At 39.8% G+C, this 18,887-nt stretch overlaps 1 protein-coding gene across 2 annotated transcripts in view; it reads right to left on the reverse strand.

The window, feature by feature from the left end:
* Positions 1 to 3,318: 3,318 nt before the first annotated feature.
* Positions 3,319 to 18,887, reverse strand: part of CACNB4 (calcium voltage-gated channel auxiliary subunit beta 4) — a 265,792-nt gene continuing 250,223 nt past the window's right edge. For both annotated transcript variants that reach the window (XM_065880336.1, XM_065880337.1), the window contains exons 12-14: positions 17,669 to 17,764; positions 6,151 to 6,336; positions 3,319 to 3,725 (exon numbers count right to left, since the gene is read on the reverse strand). In XM_065880336.1, coding sequence (XP_065736408.1) covers positions 3,465 to 3,725; positions 6,151 to 6,336; positions 17,669 to 17,764 — 543 coding nt within the window. In that variant the 3' untranslated portion in view covers positions 3,319 to 3,464. The remainder of the gene's footprint in view (positions 3,726 to 6,150; positions 6,337 to 17,668; positions 17,765 to 18,887) is intronic.

Genomic DNA, 18,887 nt, shown 5'->3' on the forward strand with positions numbered 1-18,887 from the left:
GCTTCCTATTATGAATTTTAAGGCCCTCATACAAAAGACAGGTTCAAGTATGCAGGTATGTTAAAGAGGTTAACATTCCAAAAATACATTTTGCAAACAACAACAATAATAATTAAAGTAATTAACAAATTATTCAAAGGGAACAAATAATTTTCTCAGAATTTGTTTTATGTTTAAAAAAATCATTTCATTAAGAACTAAGCAATGTCACATTGTCACATAATTAAGACTCTCTTACTAGGAAAGACTATCAGTCTGAATTGTTAATTTCAATTTTCTTTCCAACAGAACTGTATAAAGATAAGCAAGAATCATCAGTCATTTATAAACATTTCTAAGTGTTGCTTTAAATGTTGGAGGAAACAAGATAACATGGTTGATTACAATACTGGAGTCACATACAGCCTTGAGGAATTAACATCAGGATTGACAAATTGCATTCCTTTTTTTTCTAAGACTACACTTCCACATTGTCACATGTGTCTACATTGTTACATGTTCGCTGACTGAAATTACAGAATATGTAATTTACATATTCTGAAATTATATATGCTGAAATTACAGAATATGTGGTTTATACTACAAGTTAAAACAGGCTCAAAACATTATAAGACTTGCTTCTCCTGCTTATCATTTGCTAATCTTTAAATGAAATCAGTTAAAAACAAAGTATTTATGGAGTATATGTATTTTCCAAAGGTGCTTGATGTGCCTTGGTAAAAATAAAACTTTTCATTTAGTATATATCTGTATTTTAGTATCATTTACACATTAAACTCTAAGGCTTAAGAAAAAGAGAAAGGAAAATGCATATCCCTTATTCATTTGGAGAAGATAACATATTATAAAAGGAAGGGGAAAGGATATGCCAAATCTAAGTAAAAATTTAAGTACATCCATCAAGAAAATATACATTATACCCTTTCCAAGATTGTTAGCTTTTGAATAAGAATGCAAAGCAAAACAGGTATGGACACTTGATGGTAAAGGAAAGATTGGTTTTGTGCACAGATATTGAATGGACCTCTCTATCAGTGTGACATAGAGGACATAGAAACTAGGCTTTGAGAGGCCGTTAAAAACAAGAGATTTTTAAAAGTTGAAAGAATATGGTAATCTTGCTGACTAGGAAATATATGTAAATGCTGTTACAGCTACCTGCCATAAAATGTAAATATCTTAAAGTAGTTAAATGGCCAGATTGCTAATGCTACTACAGAAAAAGCTGAACAGCTGTCTAATCTAAGTTTAACACCTTGGTGCACTCTTTGCAATTAAATACTTTAATGCACACAAACAAGAAACCAGTAAAGCATATAGAAAAATGTTTTGGCTAGTGTTTTCTTTTTCATGCAAATATGTGCTGTACATGTAATAAATATATTTGTTTGCTGGAAAATGCTCTTCTGTGCTCTAACAAAGTATTCAGTAATGGCAGGTTGTATGTTTAGTAAAGTGCCTAATGGATATAGCTCTTTTAAATGTCTTAACTGAAAATTCTGTAAGCTTCACTAGATGACAAAAGAACCTCACAAGCCAGTATCACATGTTAACTTTTAGAATTCACTGAGCCCACATTTTTTAATTGTATCAAATACTTGCGATAACTTACATGATTATAGGCATCCTCATTATCAGCTAAACAGGTTCATAATGGGGTATGCACAGTGAATAACAGGAGGAGAGGGAATGCGGGGGGTTATAATGAGGCTCAAGATATATACATAACTAATTAACAATATGGAACCTATTTTCATGGTCAAAATATTATTTAACTGGTGCATGCTTTGAAGAGCCTAAACACTGAAAGGCTTGGATGGGGGGAAATAAGATAACAGAATATGAACTATTATTGTTTTCCAAAAAAAATAGGCTTCATGACATGTTCTAGTAGAAAAGGACTTTTATGCCTGATCCTATGCGAGTTTTAGAAAAACGGACTCTTAGAAACAAGAGTCTTTTCCTAAAGACATTTGTGTATTGTATAAAAGGGTCAATTTCAATAGTTTCTTGGATCATAGTGAATCTAAGGCTTCCTTGATTATAGTAGACATAAGGTCACTGATTCTGTAATTATAGTCACTGGAAAAACTGTGAAGACTTAATAGGTAAAGAGGAGTGTTCATTAGAAATAAAGCAGTTCAATCTTCAAATGCTTTATAATTCTCTGCAATAAAAATGATACAATTTTAGTAAACAAATCTATTGTGAATCTACAAGTTTATTTTTTTACTGCAAGCTCTTAAATTCGTTTTCACAGTTTTTCAATTAATCATTTTGTATAAACGCAGCTTTCAATATCAAAATTCAATGTGTCCATGTAAAACAAAAAATCCTTAGCATGATTATAAAGAATTTGGTGAAGGGCTAGAACATTCAGATATTCAAAGACAGAGACTGAGTGAAGCAATGGAAAGATACTCAATTGTGCTGGCGGTAAACACGGAACCCGTAGTTGTGGTTAAGTGGGATAGGTGAAATCCCATCTGGAGATGTTTAGCCTTGCACTCAGGAGGATCTGTGCCCCATTCTTACTGTCTGACTTCAGATTCCTGGATGTATGTAGTTGTGCTCAGATTGATTAAAGGGGAAACGACACCCCATTTTCCATCTCACATAACCAGCTATGATTGGGCTTCTCTTTACTATTCTCTCTCACTGCTAAAGAAATTTTGAGTTTTTTTTTTTTTTGCCAACTTCAAACAAGCTAACAGTTGTGACTAAACAAAAAGCAAAACACTTTGAATACAACAGGTGTGCCAGAAGAGAAATAAAAATATTAAAATCTGAGGAGACTGTAGAATTTCTGCATTAATTTGAGTTTTTTTTTTTTTTTTTGGCACTATCAATACATTTGGTAAGTCTGAAAAGCCATTCTGGCAACGTTAACATATATTAAAATGTTTATACATTCCAACTTTAAGTGTAAATTTAGTCTCCAGCAAATAAATACCATAGCTGGTTTTGGCTTCTATTGGTATTTTGATTTTATTAATTAGTTTCTTATTTTTTTTTTCAGATTTTTAAATTGATTACAACATGCTCAAGTAGACTTTCTAGTCGATTCACCCAAATTCCAACAGGAATTGGTTTATAAATTGGTTCCAACTGGAACTGGTCATTTGGAATTTCCAGCATGGGAAATTATTTTATATGTGCCTTGATAAGTACCTTAAATTACAAATTGATGTGTCTAAACCTAATGAAGAAAACAAAAGGTACTGTTATGTAAATGTTGCACTTAAAAATATCTCTATGATTGGGCATCTAATATCCATCTAGACTTAAGGGCATAATGTACATTTTTTTTTTTTTTTCTTTTTGCCCCTTCTTAGCATCAATGACAGCAGCCCATAAGCACAGTCAATACTGTGCTGTAGTTGCCGAGTTAAGATGATTGGTTGTATCCTAGCAGTGCAATGGCAAATTGTCAACAGATGAATATTTTGCTTGTTTCTGCAGACTCAAAGCCTATGTCGAGAGTCATGGCTATATCCCCCAGGCGATCCTCGGTTCCTATGAGGTTTGTAAGTGTCCTGGTATGAGTCAGGGTAATCTTCTTCCACGAGAGGGTAATGATCTCGGCTATGCTGGGAACTGGAAGACAAGCGGTTCCTACTCTTCCGAGCCCTTTCATTGTGATAATTTTCATCAGAGGTCATTAGACTTCGCCTTTCAATTGGAGAGTTCTCTGTGGAGTGGTTGCTGTACCTCATACGCTGACTCTAAAAATATCAGATGGTTCACTGGTTAAATTACATCAGCTTCATTCTTCTAGAACATGCAAATGTATGTACAACGGTAGGATCTGGACAATAAGATGCTAAATATCTGACTCAATAAAACATTCTGACGTACAAATGGTCTGCTCGAAATACCTGGTCTTATGTATTTGGGACACAACATGCAAAGATGCCAAAGTGCTGGTAGTTTATGAATTTAATTACATAATACTGCATAATTATGCTTCCTATTAAAAACACAGAATTCAAAGTTAGCTGCTGAATGGAACTTAATATATTTACGAAGGCCTAATAATTCCACTTCTATTGCAAAATGAGGATTATTTTACTGTTGGGAAATAAGTTAAAGTTCAGAATAGCATCTGTTACTTTATTCCTCTCTTGAACTGATAAAACCTTTCTCCTTCTAAAGTCACACAGTTCATCTTTATTAGCTGAATGTTCCTGATACCTTTAAAAAATATTTTAATAAAATTATGATTTGTGCTACCCATAAAATATTTGTTTCTACATCCTACATAAGACTCAACAATATTCTCTCCAAAGAAGTACACAATAATTATGGAGCCAGTGAATTGATATATTTACAATTCTTGCTTCCTCAACTGAAATGTCCTGCAGAAATAATCTTCAGAATATAAACTAAATTCCTCTAATACCATTACTTGAAATTAATCTTTAGACACTTATTTGAGCACTCAGAAAAGGCTATTAACGTTTTGCTTCAAATCATGGGAAAACATGTATCATAGCTGTGTCTACTTCCTTAGGTAGGTCGCCTCAGTTAAGAAACAGGATGCTGATGAAACCAAAGACCCAGATGCATTTCCTCTAAAGGACACCCACCTGCACACAGCAGGAAGCTCATTCAACAGTCACAGCCTGTGCTAGGAGCCCCAACCAGGGGTCTCACAATTAAGTGCCCATGGTTACTAGGAGAACTAGGCCCCAGGATAAAGGGCACCACGGTAACTCAAGTGAAACTGGGAGAAGCACTCTACGTGGACATCTTGGAGGTGATAAGTCAGGAGTGTTATATTCATAAACAAAGTGCAACATTTCATTTCCACCTACTAGTGTAGGTGGAAGCATATCGCTTCATGAATCCGTTTCTCACCCTACAGTGTACAATTTGAAGCCAACCCAAACTAGTCGGTGGAACACCACACTCGGATCAGCAGGCAGGCAGTGAAACAAGGAAAGAAAGAGTCCCCCCGCAAAAAAAAAAAAAAAAAAAAAAAAGAAAAAGAAAGAGTCCCAGTGCGCACATATACACTGATATTACAATAGCCCGTTTCCCAAGTTCATTTCCAGCCTCGAAAGCTATTCATTTACATGGCAGTTTTTTGCTTACAAAGATGCAATTCTGTAAAAGAGTAATACAGTTATAATAACATTTGAGAGAGTGCCATTTATCTCAGAGTTAACTCTGTAGGATCTACAATTATGACTATCATTATAACCCATTAATACAAAACTAGTCATGATGCAAGAGAGCTCAATTGACTACCTGTTCCTCAGTCAGCTGGGGGTTTGGCCACATTCCAGCAGTGGCTTGGTAGATGGTACATAATCATTGATGGAGGAAGGCAAGATCCACTTTGTATCATAATGCCTCTGGCTCCCCACCTCTAGCCCTGAGTGCAGCACCACAACAGCAGGAGCCTCCTGCTCCTACACTCGTCCCCAGCTTCCCTAAAGGACGCTGGCCATAGCCGATGACCGAGGTGGGCCCTGCCCGCCCCTAAGAAAACTCAGGGATTCACGACTGTTTCCAAACAAGGTGACTCTACTTACGTGCATGTTTTGTTTGGGCAAGCTAGGGGACGGGCCCCGCAGCCTCGGGGGGAAGGGTTAGGTAAGGGTGGCCATAAGGTCCATCTGTCTCACATACCTTACTTAGCTAGCCCTGTGCCTGACAGTGCCACCACCGTATAATCCTTAAGAAGTGACACGGACAGGTAATGGACAGTTGCATAGTAGGTAGAAAGTTTCTTAGCAGGGTTTAGACATAGGAGGGATGAATTTACCTAGGTAAAAGCCATTATAAATTAACAGAGGAGAAAGTTCTAAGGAAAACGCCACTCTCAGGGTAACTTTGTCTAGGGCAGGTCATAATTAGGTAACACGTTTTGAGTTTGTAAAAATGTAAAATAGTCTGTATCTGTTAGAATCAATGGAGCCAAAAATGTGAATCTGAAGAATTTTGTCGCCAAGACTTCAGAGCAAGTATATGAACCAAAGTGATTTGAGTTTGTAAAAATGTAGAATAGTCTATATGATTAGGCGATACTCTAGGTTTTTAATATAGTAACGCATGGCTCTCTAGGCCACTCCCAGTCTCCATCTCAGTCAAGTTTCCTATAGAACCTTAAATGTAAGGTTGTAAGAGCACAAGTGACACTACCTGTAACCCAGAAATTGCTGTGGGATATGGTGAGAGTGCTGTTGAGCCCAAATTCCTTCCAAGAAGCGGGGTCATGGGGGTGCTACTGGTCGTGTGAGTGGCACGCCAGTAGGCCTCAAGGTATTCTCCCAGATGTTCACACGCATCCTCCAGCTGGTTTTCATCCAGTATAACATCAAACATTTCCTACAGATGACAAGGAAAGTCCATATTATTTCTACTTCAGGTTTTAGGCAATGAAACCTAAAATTTCACTGCATGCAGATAATATTGTTTCTAATGTCCAACAGCAAATATCAAACTTGAGGGGCTGTACTGGAAGTTGCTAAAGTTAAAGTCAAGTGAAGAACTGCACAGTTAGCCATGTACAAATTTGGACATTCACATAAAAATGGGAAAGCTCATCAAATATTTGGATCTTTCATTTAGAAAAAAAAAGATGAGGTACATGTAAAAGCGTTCTAAGGAGAATAGAGTGAAAACACATACGTATTCACGTCTTTATCCATATATTCCTATAGATACTTACTGAATACATTCTTTTATATACTATATAAAAGTTTTGAATTATACTTCAGAATAAGAGAGAAGCAAGTTAATGGTATGGAAAGAGGAGTTCTAAAAATGTTTCGGTAACAAATGTATCACTGGAATAAACATTTCATCTCCCAAAGTAACTATGTTGGAGGAAATAACATTTAGTTAGGTAATTTTTAGAATGTTGGTGAAAATATTATCTGCTATCTGTCTCGTGGTAAAGCAATACGAAAGGTTTAGGATCAATAGTAGAAAACCACAGTATAGTGACTTCTGCTACCAGAGGATCACTGTGTGAAATGGTTAAAAAAGAACAAGAACGAGTACTTGATTGCAGTGGTGGTAGGCAGGGAGTTGGGGGGTAGTTCGCCCAAGAAGTATCTGGGGTCCATGTTTCTGACAGTAAGGACTTTGTCCAACACCTGTTCTATAATCAGGAAGCTGTTCTTCAGCCCCAAAGGAGCAGAGTGGCCCCTCTGTCACTGCAGTGTGGTCAGGAACACAGACTATAACCAGGACACAGATTCCCTGGAGGGACAGTCAGATAACCATGGCACCTCATAAAGAGAAAAGCCATTCCATGAGTAAGTGAAAGCACACCCCTGACTTTCAGCCTCTGAATCCACTTCTTCCCTCTTGCACCACTTCCACCTGCTTTTACAAGCTCATTTTACCCAAAGAAGGAGCTCCCAGTAATGAATCAAATACAGGGTTACTGCCATCAATGCTTGATGCGGCAGGTGGACCGTAGGTTTGTAACAACTGGATGACTCTGAGTTGGTGGTGGGTCAGCTGACTCACTCTCATCAGCACGAGGGCTCCCTGAAGCAGAAGTCACCATGGAAACAATCTCTCTCCCGACATTAACTCTTTGAATGTTTTCATCACGTTGATCTTTACTGAATATTTTGACCCTAATTTGCAAAGCAGTTTCAAAGTCCTTGGAGCAGTGAGATACGTTTAGCGACTAGGAAAGAAATAAGGTGGCTTCAGCCTAAACCGACTGCTGTTTGAGAAGACTCAGCCAGTTGAAGTCATGTAGAAACCATTCCCCCACAAGAACACTTATTAGTGGATTTCAGATGGGTTTTTGCATATTTTATTCATTCATAAAGTGTTTACTCGGTACCTATCCTGTGCTAAGCATTGTGGGTATACTGTGGCAAAGAAAACAGACTTCATCCCTATGCTCAAAAAGCATCCAGTCTCGGGGGAGAGACAAGTATTAAAATCCATAATACCCTACATCAGACCAGGACTTTAATTCAGAACAACAGAGACTGAGCCAGTGAATGTTCAGAGCTGCAGCTTAAAGTTCTGGATTTAGAAGGAGGCCCAGAGAGATATGTGAAAGTTAAATTTATGAGGGAGAGAAAATTATAAGTCAAAGAATTCTATCTGTAGAGGGAAGAGAAAAAACAGACAAAGAGGAGCAAAGACACAATGGAAGAGACGATAGAGCCCATGAGAGAACAGGACAACAGCTAGTTCCTACAGTGTCAGTCAACATACATCCTTACAATAAATCCTCTTTCCACTAAAGCAAATCAAGGGAGTGCCTGTCTCCTGCAATCAAAAGCTCCCTCCCCCCATTAATCTAATCCGTCAACAGTTACAAACAGAGACTCTGAGAAATGTCCCTAATGCTCTGATACACACATTGCATCCTCTGATAGCACTGCAGTGCTAACTTGAGTGGAACGAGAACAGCCCCATCCCAAAGGGCGTGCACAGACTCAGACAGATGACACAGGAAGAAGAAAGAGGAAACCGCGCAGCACTGGAACAAGGGACCACTCTGTCAGCCACTCCAGGCTAAAATCGTCCACAAATTCTATTTGATCTGGAGTCTGCTGTTTACATGGTGTTATTTATGTTAACTGTATAATTCAATTAGGTAGATCTCATTCTTTAATGTGGGGTCCCAACAATGTGTAATCTCAACAAGTCATTTCCTTGCTTTCCTAAGGTCCCAAGTTAATGAACCCTCCAGGGACACTTGGCCTAAGGTTTCTAACTATTACAGCCAGGACTGCAAAGTCCAGAGAGGGTAAAACAAGGTAAGCAGCCCTCATTGCAGAGTGTTATTTGAAAGAGTTTTTTTATCTCCCTGGCTGTTCCACATGTTACATGGTCAGGGCTTCAGACACAGTTAAACATACACTTAATTACAAGTAGTTTTAATAAAGTACTTCTCTTTGCCAATGGATCGAATTTGTATATATCAGCACATGGCTGTTGGCTGAAGCCTCAATCATTTCTAGGAAACTAAGCTTTTGCACTGCTAAAAAGACAGCTATATGATAGAAGATGATCTGAAATTGCTTTTAGGCTTTCAAAAGCACAGGGCAAAGCAAATTTCAGCCTCTGAATGAATACTGACATGTGCGGCTTATTTCCAACTAAGAGGAATCTCACAGCCTGGATATCTGTGACAATTTTTCTTTTCAACTCTTTAGGAAATAACACAGCTGATTAGACCAGAGTGTTAGGAAATGAGGATAAGGGAGAAAAAAAAATTTTTTTTAATTATACAAAGAGAAATTCAACGAAAAGCAGCCGAATGAATTATGCAAACCAGCTTTGCCAATTTTTCATAAATTTAAAAGTTTGGGCTTCCCTGGTGGCACAGTGGTTAAGAATCTGACTGTCAATGCAGGGAACATGGGTTCGTGCCCTGGTCCGGGAAGATCCCACATGCCGTGGAGCAATTGAGCCCCTGCACCACAGCTACTGAGCCCACGCGCCACAACTACTGAGCCCGTGCGCCACAACTACTGAAGCCCATGCACCACAACTACTGAAGCCTGTGCGCCTAGAGCCCGTGCTCTGCAACAGAGAAGCCACCACAATGAGAAGCCCGAGTGCTCCAACGAAGAGTAGACCCTGCTCGCCACAACTAGAGAAAGCCCCGGTGCAGCAACGAAGACCCAACGCAGCCAAAAATAAATAAATTTATTAAAGAAAAAATGTTCAAGCCTAGCTAGCTCCTTACTGTGTAATATGTGAAGCCTCCAGCATGGGATATGGATGCAGAAAGCTATCTAATCAGGAGAAGAGGGTGTGGGTAATGGGACAGTCACAGGCAGTGAACAATTACCCACTCAGTGATACCATGCTCTTGGGACTGCTGGAGATAAGGGTAACGCTGAGTTGTTTTCAAAGCACCGTACAGACACAGCACGCGCTTCTGACATTTTGTGATGGGGTATTTTCTTCAGCTGAGGTGGTCAGAAATAATGTGACTTCCAAAGTAAATAAGGAGTGAACAGAGGAGTCAAAACAAATCACCAGAAAACCAGGCAGAGTAGGTCCCTTTTCTGGACAACCTCTTTCAGAAAAATGAAAAGCTAAAGCATTAGAAATAACAAGAGTGAAAAACATACCTCTAGCTTATCCAGTGGCCAGAGAACAAAAATGACAGGGAAGAAAGGGAAAGATTGAAGCTGAATAAAATGGGAATGAAGAAAATCTGCAATAGCTTTTTAAAATTTTTTTAAGTATTTAAAGATCTGTCTAGTTCTTCATTCATAGAGTATCACAAACGTTCCTAAGGAAGGCACCTGAATTAGAGCAACCAACCATCCTGGTTTGCCGGGGACTGAGTGTTTCTGGGTACTTGGGACTATCAGTGCCAAAATCTGGAAAACTGAGGAGAAATGGAATGGTCAGTCACCCTAGTTTTTAGAAAAAATGGAGCACATTTCAGTTCCTACATTGACAACTGGAACAGGTTCCATTTATTTCTTTTACATTCTCTTGGGAGGGAAGATATAGAGAGAGTGGGCACGTCTTTCTTTATGACTGTGAAATATATACTTTCTAGCAAAGAGGGAGAATTTCATTAAAACAAACAATTTCTTATATGTCTTATCTAGGAGTTGTTATTAAACATTTTTAAATAAAAAGTTTATAAAACTTAGAAATTAATTTTGCAGTTTAATCTTAACTTTTTTAAAAAGTTGGTGCATCACTGAATATTAGCTAGCCAGGGGATTAAATATATACAAACTCTCCCATGGTATATGCATTGCTTTACATTTATTTGTTGCGCAGAGATAAAACCTCATATGGGTCATCTTTCCTATTTCTAAGTGGAAAAAAGAAATAATAGGGGTGAGCATACTTTTACTTCTTTGTTATTGGAATATAGAGCTCCTAAATCTGCCACCATTAAAAAAAAAAAAAGACCGGCAAGTACTATTCAGTGAAATAATATGGCTGAATGGCAAATATGCAATGCTAATTATAAAATAACCAACCAATGTTTCTTTCATATTAAAATTGTATTCTTTATATTATTAAAGCTTTTGAATTCCTGAGTACTCAACTCACTGGTCAACTAGTGATAGCTCAAAGTTCTTTGGCTCAAAGAACTAAGTTAAAGGGATTTTGAAAGATTTAGGAGATCTCATGGGGATAAAGGAAAGCCTACCAATATCATGGGGCTCTAGCAGTTAGTTTCAGGCACAGTTTCCACTTTAATGAGCCAAAAGGGAAAGACAATCAGAATTCCTGCCACTGATGGTGGGGGAAAACATGAAGGCAAAGGATACAGTGACTTTGATCCCTTCTAGCTCCTCTCTTTTTTTTTTTTTTTTTTTTTGTGGTATGTGGGCCTCTCACTGCCGTGGCCTCTCCCGCTTGCGGAGCACAGGCCCATCCCAACTTTTCTTTTGTGAATCCCGAGCAGGCAATGAAGGAAAGTTTCTCCCTCTTCCAGAGTAGAACTATTCAGTAGCCCATCCTCCCAGCTCATCTTTCTGTCTGTGGCAGATTAAAAATGGCCACAAGTTCTTTGACACTCCCTGCATAGAGATGGAGGGTTTATGTCCCCTCTCCTTGAATCTGAGCAGCCTTGACTAGAGACGTTCCCTTGACTAGCAGAAGGCTGTGGAGGTGATACTGAGCCAATATCCAAGCCCAGTATCTAAGTTAAAGGGAATGGAATACTTGCTCTTGGAGCCCTGGGAGATGCCAGGTAAGAAGCGCATATTCCTGTTGGAAAAATCTCATGGAAGAGCCCTGAGACCACGCGGAGAGGGAGAGGAGCTGGCTGAGCCCAGCCTTCCAACCATTCCTGCTAAGGGACCAAGTCAGCCACCAGCTGAGTACCACCAAGTGGTTGTCATTTGAAGTCACTAAGTTTTGGGGTAGTTCGTTGCACAGAAATAGGTAACCAGAACCTTGTCCTAGAACAAGGATGGCAACTTTGGTGGGCTGGCTACATTGGGCCTGCCTCCTGCTTCTATAAACAAAATTTGACTGGAACACTTGTATTTGTTTACATACTGTGTGTGGCTGCTTTCCTGCTACCAAGGCAGAGTTGTGTAGTTTTGTGAAGGAGACCACATGGCCCACAAAGCCTAAAATATTTACTATACGGTTCTTTACTGAAAACGTTTGCTGACCCCACTCTTAGAAGAAGCCTCACCCAAGAAACCCATGATTCTCTCTACAGGAGGATATATAATAGCCCGTCTGTTGCCATTCACTCTCTAAAGTCTTGCTAGATGAGGAGACAGAGATCTTACCCTGGCTTTGCCCAAGGTGCATGACCTTTGGAAAGCCTGGTCACCTCTCTTGGTTTCAGCCCCCTCATTTGTAACATGAGACTTTCCTTAGAACTGTGCCATGAAACACTAAAATGGTTCTACAGTCAAAATTCAGGGGAAGCACTGTACATGACCTATCTTAATGGAGATACAAAATGCTCATTAGCACATTAAGGCTCTTGTTGTAAAGAAACCAGTCTACGTTTGTTTACTTAGGTGTTTTCTCAAACATTTTTGGTACCAAAGTGCTTTCCACCTGTTGACATTGCATATGGAACCTGTAGTGGGAAGAACGCACTCCGGGAAATACTACACAGGGTGCTTTCCAAGTTCCCTTTTTGCTTCAATAGTCGCTGAGTTCATTTTTCTGGATATAGAGAGTCAACTTTTTTCAGTACTCTTTTAGACTTCCCTTTCTAAAGACTGCCGCCTTTAATTTCTTAGCGATGTGAGATTCCACCAGTGTAATTTGCTGACTTTTCAGATTGGAGACGCAGTGGCCAATTTAGCAAGTTGCAAATTCTCCTAGAGGAACTAAAATGACACAGTGATCACCCGTCTTTGGATGAAAATGATAATTATGGTCTTGAAGTAGGGTAGGGACAAGTGCAGATACATTTTGAGACTACTACTGGTTTTTATAATCCAAAGATTTTTTTCGTGAATGCCAAAATAGAGTGTACAATTCCTTCTTAGCATTACAAATGCTATTCAAACAATATTAAATGAACATGTTTAATAATGTAAAGTGTTTAGAAAATATTAAATACAAGGTAACCTTGCTTATCCAGACTGCATGTTTAGAATTCCAGGTTATTGAACCAATTATATAAAACAAGGAAGTGTTTACCCTACTGAAATAATGACAGGGTAGAGCTGCCTTCGCAGTGCATGAGGCTGTTGGAGATTCCTGACACGAGGACATACCCTAAGGCAGCTCACAGTATTATGTGCATTTAAGTGCACGTATCTTTTGTTGGTTCCAGCTATTTCAGATGTAACATGTACTGTATACATACTCAACTATCAACTGTCTCCGCAGCTATAATACATCAATTTTAATAAGACACAAGTTATTTTCTCTAGTAATTATTAGGAATAAGTGTTAATAAACTCATTCTCATAAAAAGATCAAATTAAAAAGGAACAAGTTCAATTCACCTGAAATGCATCTCAAGGAATCACTTACTGAGACTTCTTATAACATTATTAACCAAAACTTGTGTAGATATTCATCTAAACCAGGGGTTCTCAACCAGGAGTGACGTTTTTCCCTAAGGGGCATTTGACAATGTCTTAAGATATTTTTGGTTGTCACAACTTGGGGTTTGTTACTGGCCAGAGATGCTGCTAAAATCCTACAATGTACAGGACAGTTCCCTATAATAAAAAATTATTCAACCTACAGTGTCAATTGTGGAGAAACCCTGATCTACATTTCTCTTTTAATCTAAAAAAGATTTATAAAGTAGTATCTGCAACGATATTTATGACCTAACAAATTGTTTGCCAAGAGTTGACTCAACCAATGGAACCTTTTTAGACTATCTGCTCCTTGAAGGCAGGAACGTGCCTTTGTCTCTCTAGCACCTAGCAAGGTAACAGGCCTAAAGCTTAAATAATGTTTGCTGAGTGTATTTTAGTTCTCGCCAAGAAGGTCGATTGTAGGTGAGCTACACAGAGTTGAAATGACTAAATATTTGAGTTTGTCTGGTTTAACCATATGGAGACATGGATACCACGTCTTCAGACATGCCCCCATGTCATTCTGTGAAACATCTTAATCATGTTTTGAAACAATAAGCATATTACTTGACTTAATATATCTTCTGCTTATGTTTATACTCTCCTTTTCCCTGGGCTCTACAACTGTCATGATTTCAATAACATGTCTGTGCTGATCACTTCCAAAATCTAGATAGAATCAGAGTGTCAGAGTTGGGAAGGGATGTTAGCTACCACGGCTTTCAGCCTTCACCAGAGGAGGTTCCTTCCACGACACCTGACATCAGGTCCTACAGCCCACTCCACCCACATCCCTGCCACCAACTGAAGGCAATTAGAGACAAGCTCTCTACTTAGAAAGCCGTCCCATTCTTCTCAGCATTTGCATTTGAGCAGATGTGTGAAACGCCTTCCTCCTGTTGGGTGAGTCTGATTCCTGTGTCAAATGAAATTACACAGGCCTAACTGCCCTCAAGTCCCCCCAGATCTGCTTCCCCATACTCCCAGAGATCTTAGCACCACGTCTGGGACCTCACAGAACCAGCGCTGCCCTCACAGTGTGGATCTCTACATAAAGGAACTCAGACACGGCCAATGAGATCTGAGCTATGAATCCGTGTTTTTCCTTTTGTACCTTCCCTCTTCATTTTCTGCCATTTAAGCAGGTGGCAGGGTCTGTGCTTCCTTGTCTGGTGGGGGAGGGAGGTGTCTGTGGCAGGAAATTCCCAGCTCTCCGTTTCCCCTTCTGGATTTTGTGTCCCCAAAGCCTAAATTGGTTGGAAACATTTTGTGCTAACTGCCTCTGGAAACAAAAGAAGGTGAGGATGCTTTTAGATACAACAAAAGCAGAGTTCCTTTAATAGTAACAAGAGGGGGGAAAAAGGAAGATACCTCCACTCTCTCAGACAGAGAAGAGAAGGGAGCTCTCTTGCCAATGTCCCGGAGAGGAGGGGCTATGAGTCTCCCGGCCTTGCCAAAGACCCCCTGTTCCCGATAAGGTCTGATGCAGCACAGCCTCCATCCTTAAGGACCACGTGGATTTGGTCAATGAATAGGTTGTCTGCATTGGAACTCTCCCCCTCACTCCCTCAACTTCCCGCCAGCCCCACCCTTTGTCTTTGTTCTGCCCTGGATTAGGGTAAAGGCAGCTGCAAGCATGGCTAAACATCCTGCCTGCCCAGTTGGCTAAGGGGTCAAAGTAGAAAAAGAGCCATTTCTTGCACATCGAAGTTAGGGGCCAGAGATCCATCTATACTACACAGCTATGTGTACCAGTGGAGCAGTACGGTGGACAGAGCTTTGCTGGAGTCAGACAAAGCAGTTGAATCTTGGGGCCCACTTATTTTTTTTTAATTTTTATATTGGAGCACAGTTGATTAACAATTAATTGTGACCTCCAACAAATTTCTTAGTGGGGACTTAGCTTAGTGGGGACTTAGCTTTCTCCTGTAGGAAGTAAGGATAGTATTATCTACTGTGGCGGTCATAGAGGTGCATGCCGAGACTTCCCCTGGAGTCAAATTACCTGCTGTGCTGAGTGCAGTCAGCAGACAGCCTTGGGCTGCTGCACCTTCAGGATCCACCAGGACATTCAAGCAAGGACCTGCTCTCCCCAGGCTGCTCCCAGCCACCACCTGAGCACAGCACGTGGACTAGAGCCTAAATGTTTCTGCCCAACATGAGGCTCCTCTAGTGCTCTGGGAAGTCCCCAGCTCCAAGTGGGAGATTTTCTCAAGGCTACATCACAGTCTGAGGCTCCTCCTACCCACTTTTTCCTTCCCCTTTTCCTTTCATAGAGTCAGAACTACATCAGGTCTGAAGGCTGTCCCTGCCAGTTCTGTCCCTGTTCCCTTTTTCCTCTCATAGGCATTTTCCCTAATAAATCTGTACTTTGAATTCCACTTAAGTGTCTGCTTCCCAGAAGACCCAAACTGATATAACTATCCTTAGAAAACTGTTCTAAAAATTGGAAACAATAGCATAGTTCCTGTCTTTTGGTAGCTGCTAAAAAAAGGTTAGCTTCCTTCAACTGGGACGCATTAGAGTCAGGGACTGGGTAATACATTCTCCTACATTCGCTCAGTGCTTTAATCATACATTCCATTGTGTAAGTGGACTTCAATAGTCAGCAATGTGTCTGTCTAACTACAATTAGACTTAACATAGGACTCCAGACTCCGGGCTATCCAAATTATCTGCAAGCAGATAACCAGGTGTGTGTGTGTGTGTGTGTGTGTGTGTGTGCACGCGCGTGTGCGCGTGTGTGTGAATAGGTGGGTTCGATTGGAGAGAAAATTGGCTTCGGAGCCAGACAGATCTAAATCTAATCCTAATTTGCTGTGTGACCTTAAGGAAATCCCTTAACCTCTCTGTCTTCAGTCACCTCAACTATATAATGGGGATAATACTGCCCTACTTTACTAAGTAACTGTGAGGGTTAGAGATAGTAACTGTGAGGGTTAGAGATAATCTATATAAAGCACCTAGCACAGTGTCTGGCCCATTGTAAGCATCTAATAAGAGATCGCATTGCCTGTACATCCTTATTCTTACCCTGTACTCTTATTGCCTGTACATCCTTTCATTCATTTGATATTTATCGTGGGCCTAGTATGATAGGAACTTGAGACACAACAGTGAACCAGACAGGCAAAGATCCTTGCAGAGCCTGACAGGTAGGCATGGCACAGCACAAAGTACATCCAGTAATTATAACAGAAACACTTAGATGGTGCTTATTATGTGCTAGGTACTGTTCTAAGAGCTCTACTACACATTCACTCATTGACACTTTACACCAAACCAACAAGGTAGGTATTTGCTCAAGATTACATAACTAGGGATGTAATCCTTAGTGTAGATTAGTATGGATTTGAACCCAGGCAGTCTGGATCCAGAGTCTGTACTTTTAACAGCTACGCTGTGTTGCTTCTCTAAACACTTGAATTGAATTTTATGATTCCACAGAGCATGAATGATCCTTACATAAGCATATAACAAAAACTAGTGAATTAAATTAGTAGGAAAAACAGTTATTTCCTTCAGAGAAACACAGGCACAGAAATAGTAAGTCAGCCGAGCAGGTGTAGACATTGGTGACCCACACGGTAGCAGTTACCACCCCTACCCCCCCCACCTCCTCGCCATTTGCTCAGCTTTGAACTCAGCAGCTGTTTTCTGGTAATGGCATTAGAAGAAAAGCTGCTCTAATATGGTTTTTCATCTTACTTAACCCTGACCTTTTCATCTGCTATAACCACAGGGCTCTTCTAGTTCTAATAAACTCTCAATTTTCAATGTCATAATCTATTATGCCTCTAGGAACTTTCTGTCAGAAAAGTTAAAGGAGTCAAATCAGTATGTTTTATTTGTTGTTTTCTTTTCATAAAAGTGTCCACATGACTGCATTAAATAGTTTGCTGACTGTTTGCAAGGCAATCAAGGTGGCAGTAAGGACATCAGACCCTGGACACCAAGTTCATTTCTTATTACGTGGCAGACACCACACAGCTCTGGATGCCTGGGTAAGCCAACATGACAGCAGCAGTTTGTTGCAAGAAATCCTTTAGATATGTGACAACATACCATCATCACGACCGTTCTAGAATAAAAATGACAATGCTAATATGATAAAAACAAAACCTACCAACCTCTCCTAACTAGTCAAGAATGATTAAGACAAAAAAAATGATTGTACTTACAGGGGGACATTGTGCAAGTTTATCAGCTGCCACCAGTTGAACATTTAAGTGTTTACTTTGGGACTTGCCTCTAGATTTAATCAACCGCTGTAAAACCTGATAGAAGAAGACATGAATCTGAGATACTGTCAATGAGCTGAAAGAAAACCAAATAAATCCAGACCTTTTCTCATAGTCTGTTTAGCCTGAGCTGAGTATTAATAGGGAGGAAATACAATATAACAAGTCATATATATATATATATATATATATATATATATATATATATATAAACTCTGTAATGACATCAGCCACTTACACTAGCTTTCAGTTATAGTGGATTTGACATGTTCATCCTATTCTCGCTCCATGTGAGGTCTTGGTGGGATCTGGAGTTCCCACCCTAGATTTTACCCAGAGATTTCAAAGAGAGCCCTGCAAAAGTGCAGGCACTGATCTGTACCAGGTCATTTATGTCCAAATTTAGTTCAGTAATATTTTGGTTCACTATCTCAATGTCAGATAAATATAAGAGTTACATATATTTGACCCTTTGTGTCACTGATAATTAAGGCATTCCAGTCTAATCTTACATTAAAGGACAATTTCATGATCGACATCTAGGCAGAACATCTGTACTGGTGTATTGCTACGTATAAACCAGGGATGTACCTATGTCTTTTGGGCACTGCTGTAACTGCATTTTTCCATATACTCATCTTTCCCTTAATATTTTTTTTAGCTGAAGTAAGACCCTTCCCCCCAACTACTACTAATCTATGAGGCTCAATGATATCTCAGCACATATATCCACAGGAGTCCCCGTTCCTGTACTTATGGAGCCCACGGTGACTGGGGCGAGAGGGGTTGAAATCTATTCCACTGCAGTAAGGGTGCTTGAATCCCCTTCAGTTCTGGGTCAAAGAGACTCCGAGTGCTCAAGGCATTTTCAATCGATTTTAATGATTCCCCAAAGGTCCTGGTTTGGTCAGGATTCCCAAGCTCATACTGCACAGAATCAGTGCCTGTAGAGATGGAAGGCTGAGAAGCTCAGAAGCATTGGGAAGGGCACATTCTCTACCTGTGAGAGGAGACCCCTGTTCTGGCTGGAAGTTGAATTGGCATTTAAGCAAGAAAATGCACTCCTAGGGCCACTGAAAAGAAGCTGATTGTTAAGGTAGTACCTCCCAAGGGTATCCATTTCATATTAACTTTTTAGAACGTCATCACTTTTAAAAAT

This window comes from Phocoena phocoena, chromosome 7 (assembly GCF_963924675.1).
Source record: "Phocoena phocoena chromosome 7, mPhoPho1.1, whole genome shotgun sequence".
Taxonomy (NCBI): Eukaryota; Metazoa; Chordata; class Mammalia; order Artiodactyla; family Phocoenidae; genus Phocoena; species Phocoena phocoena.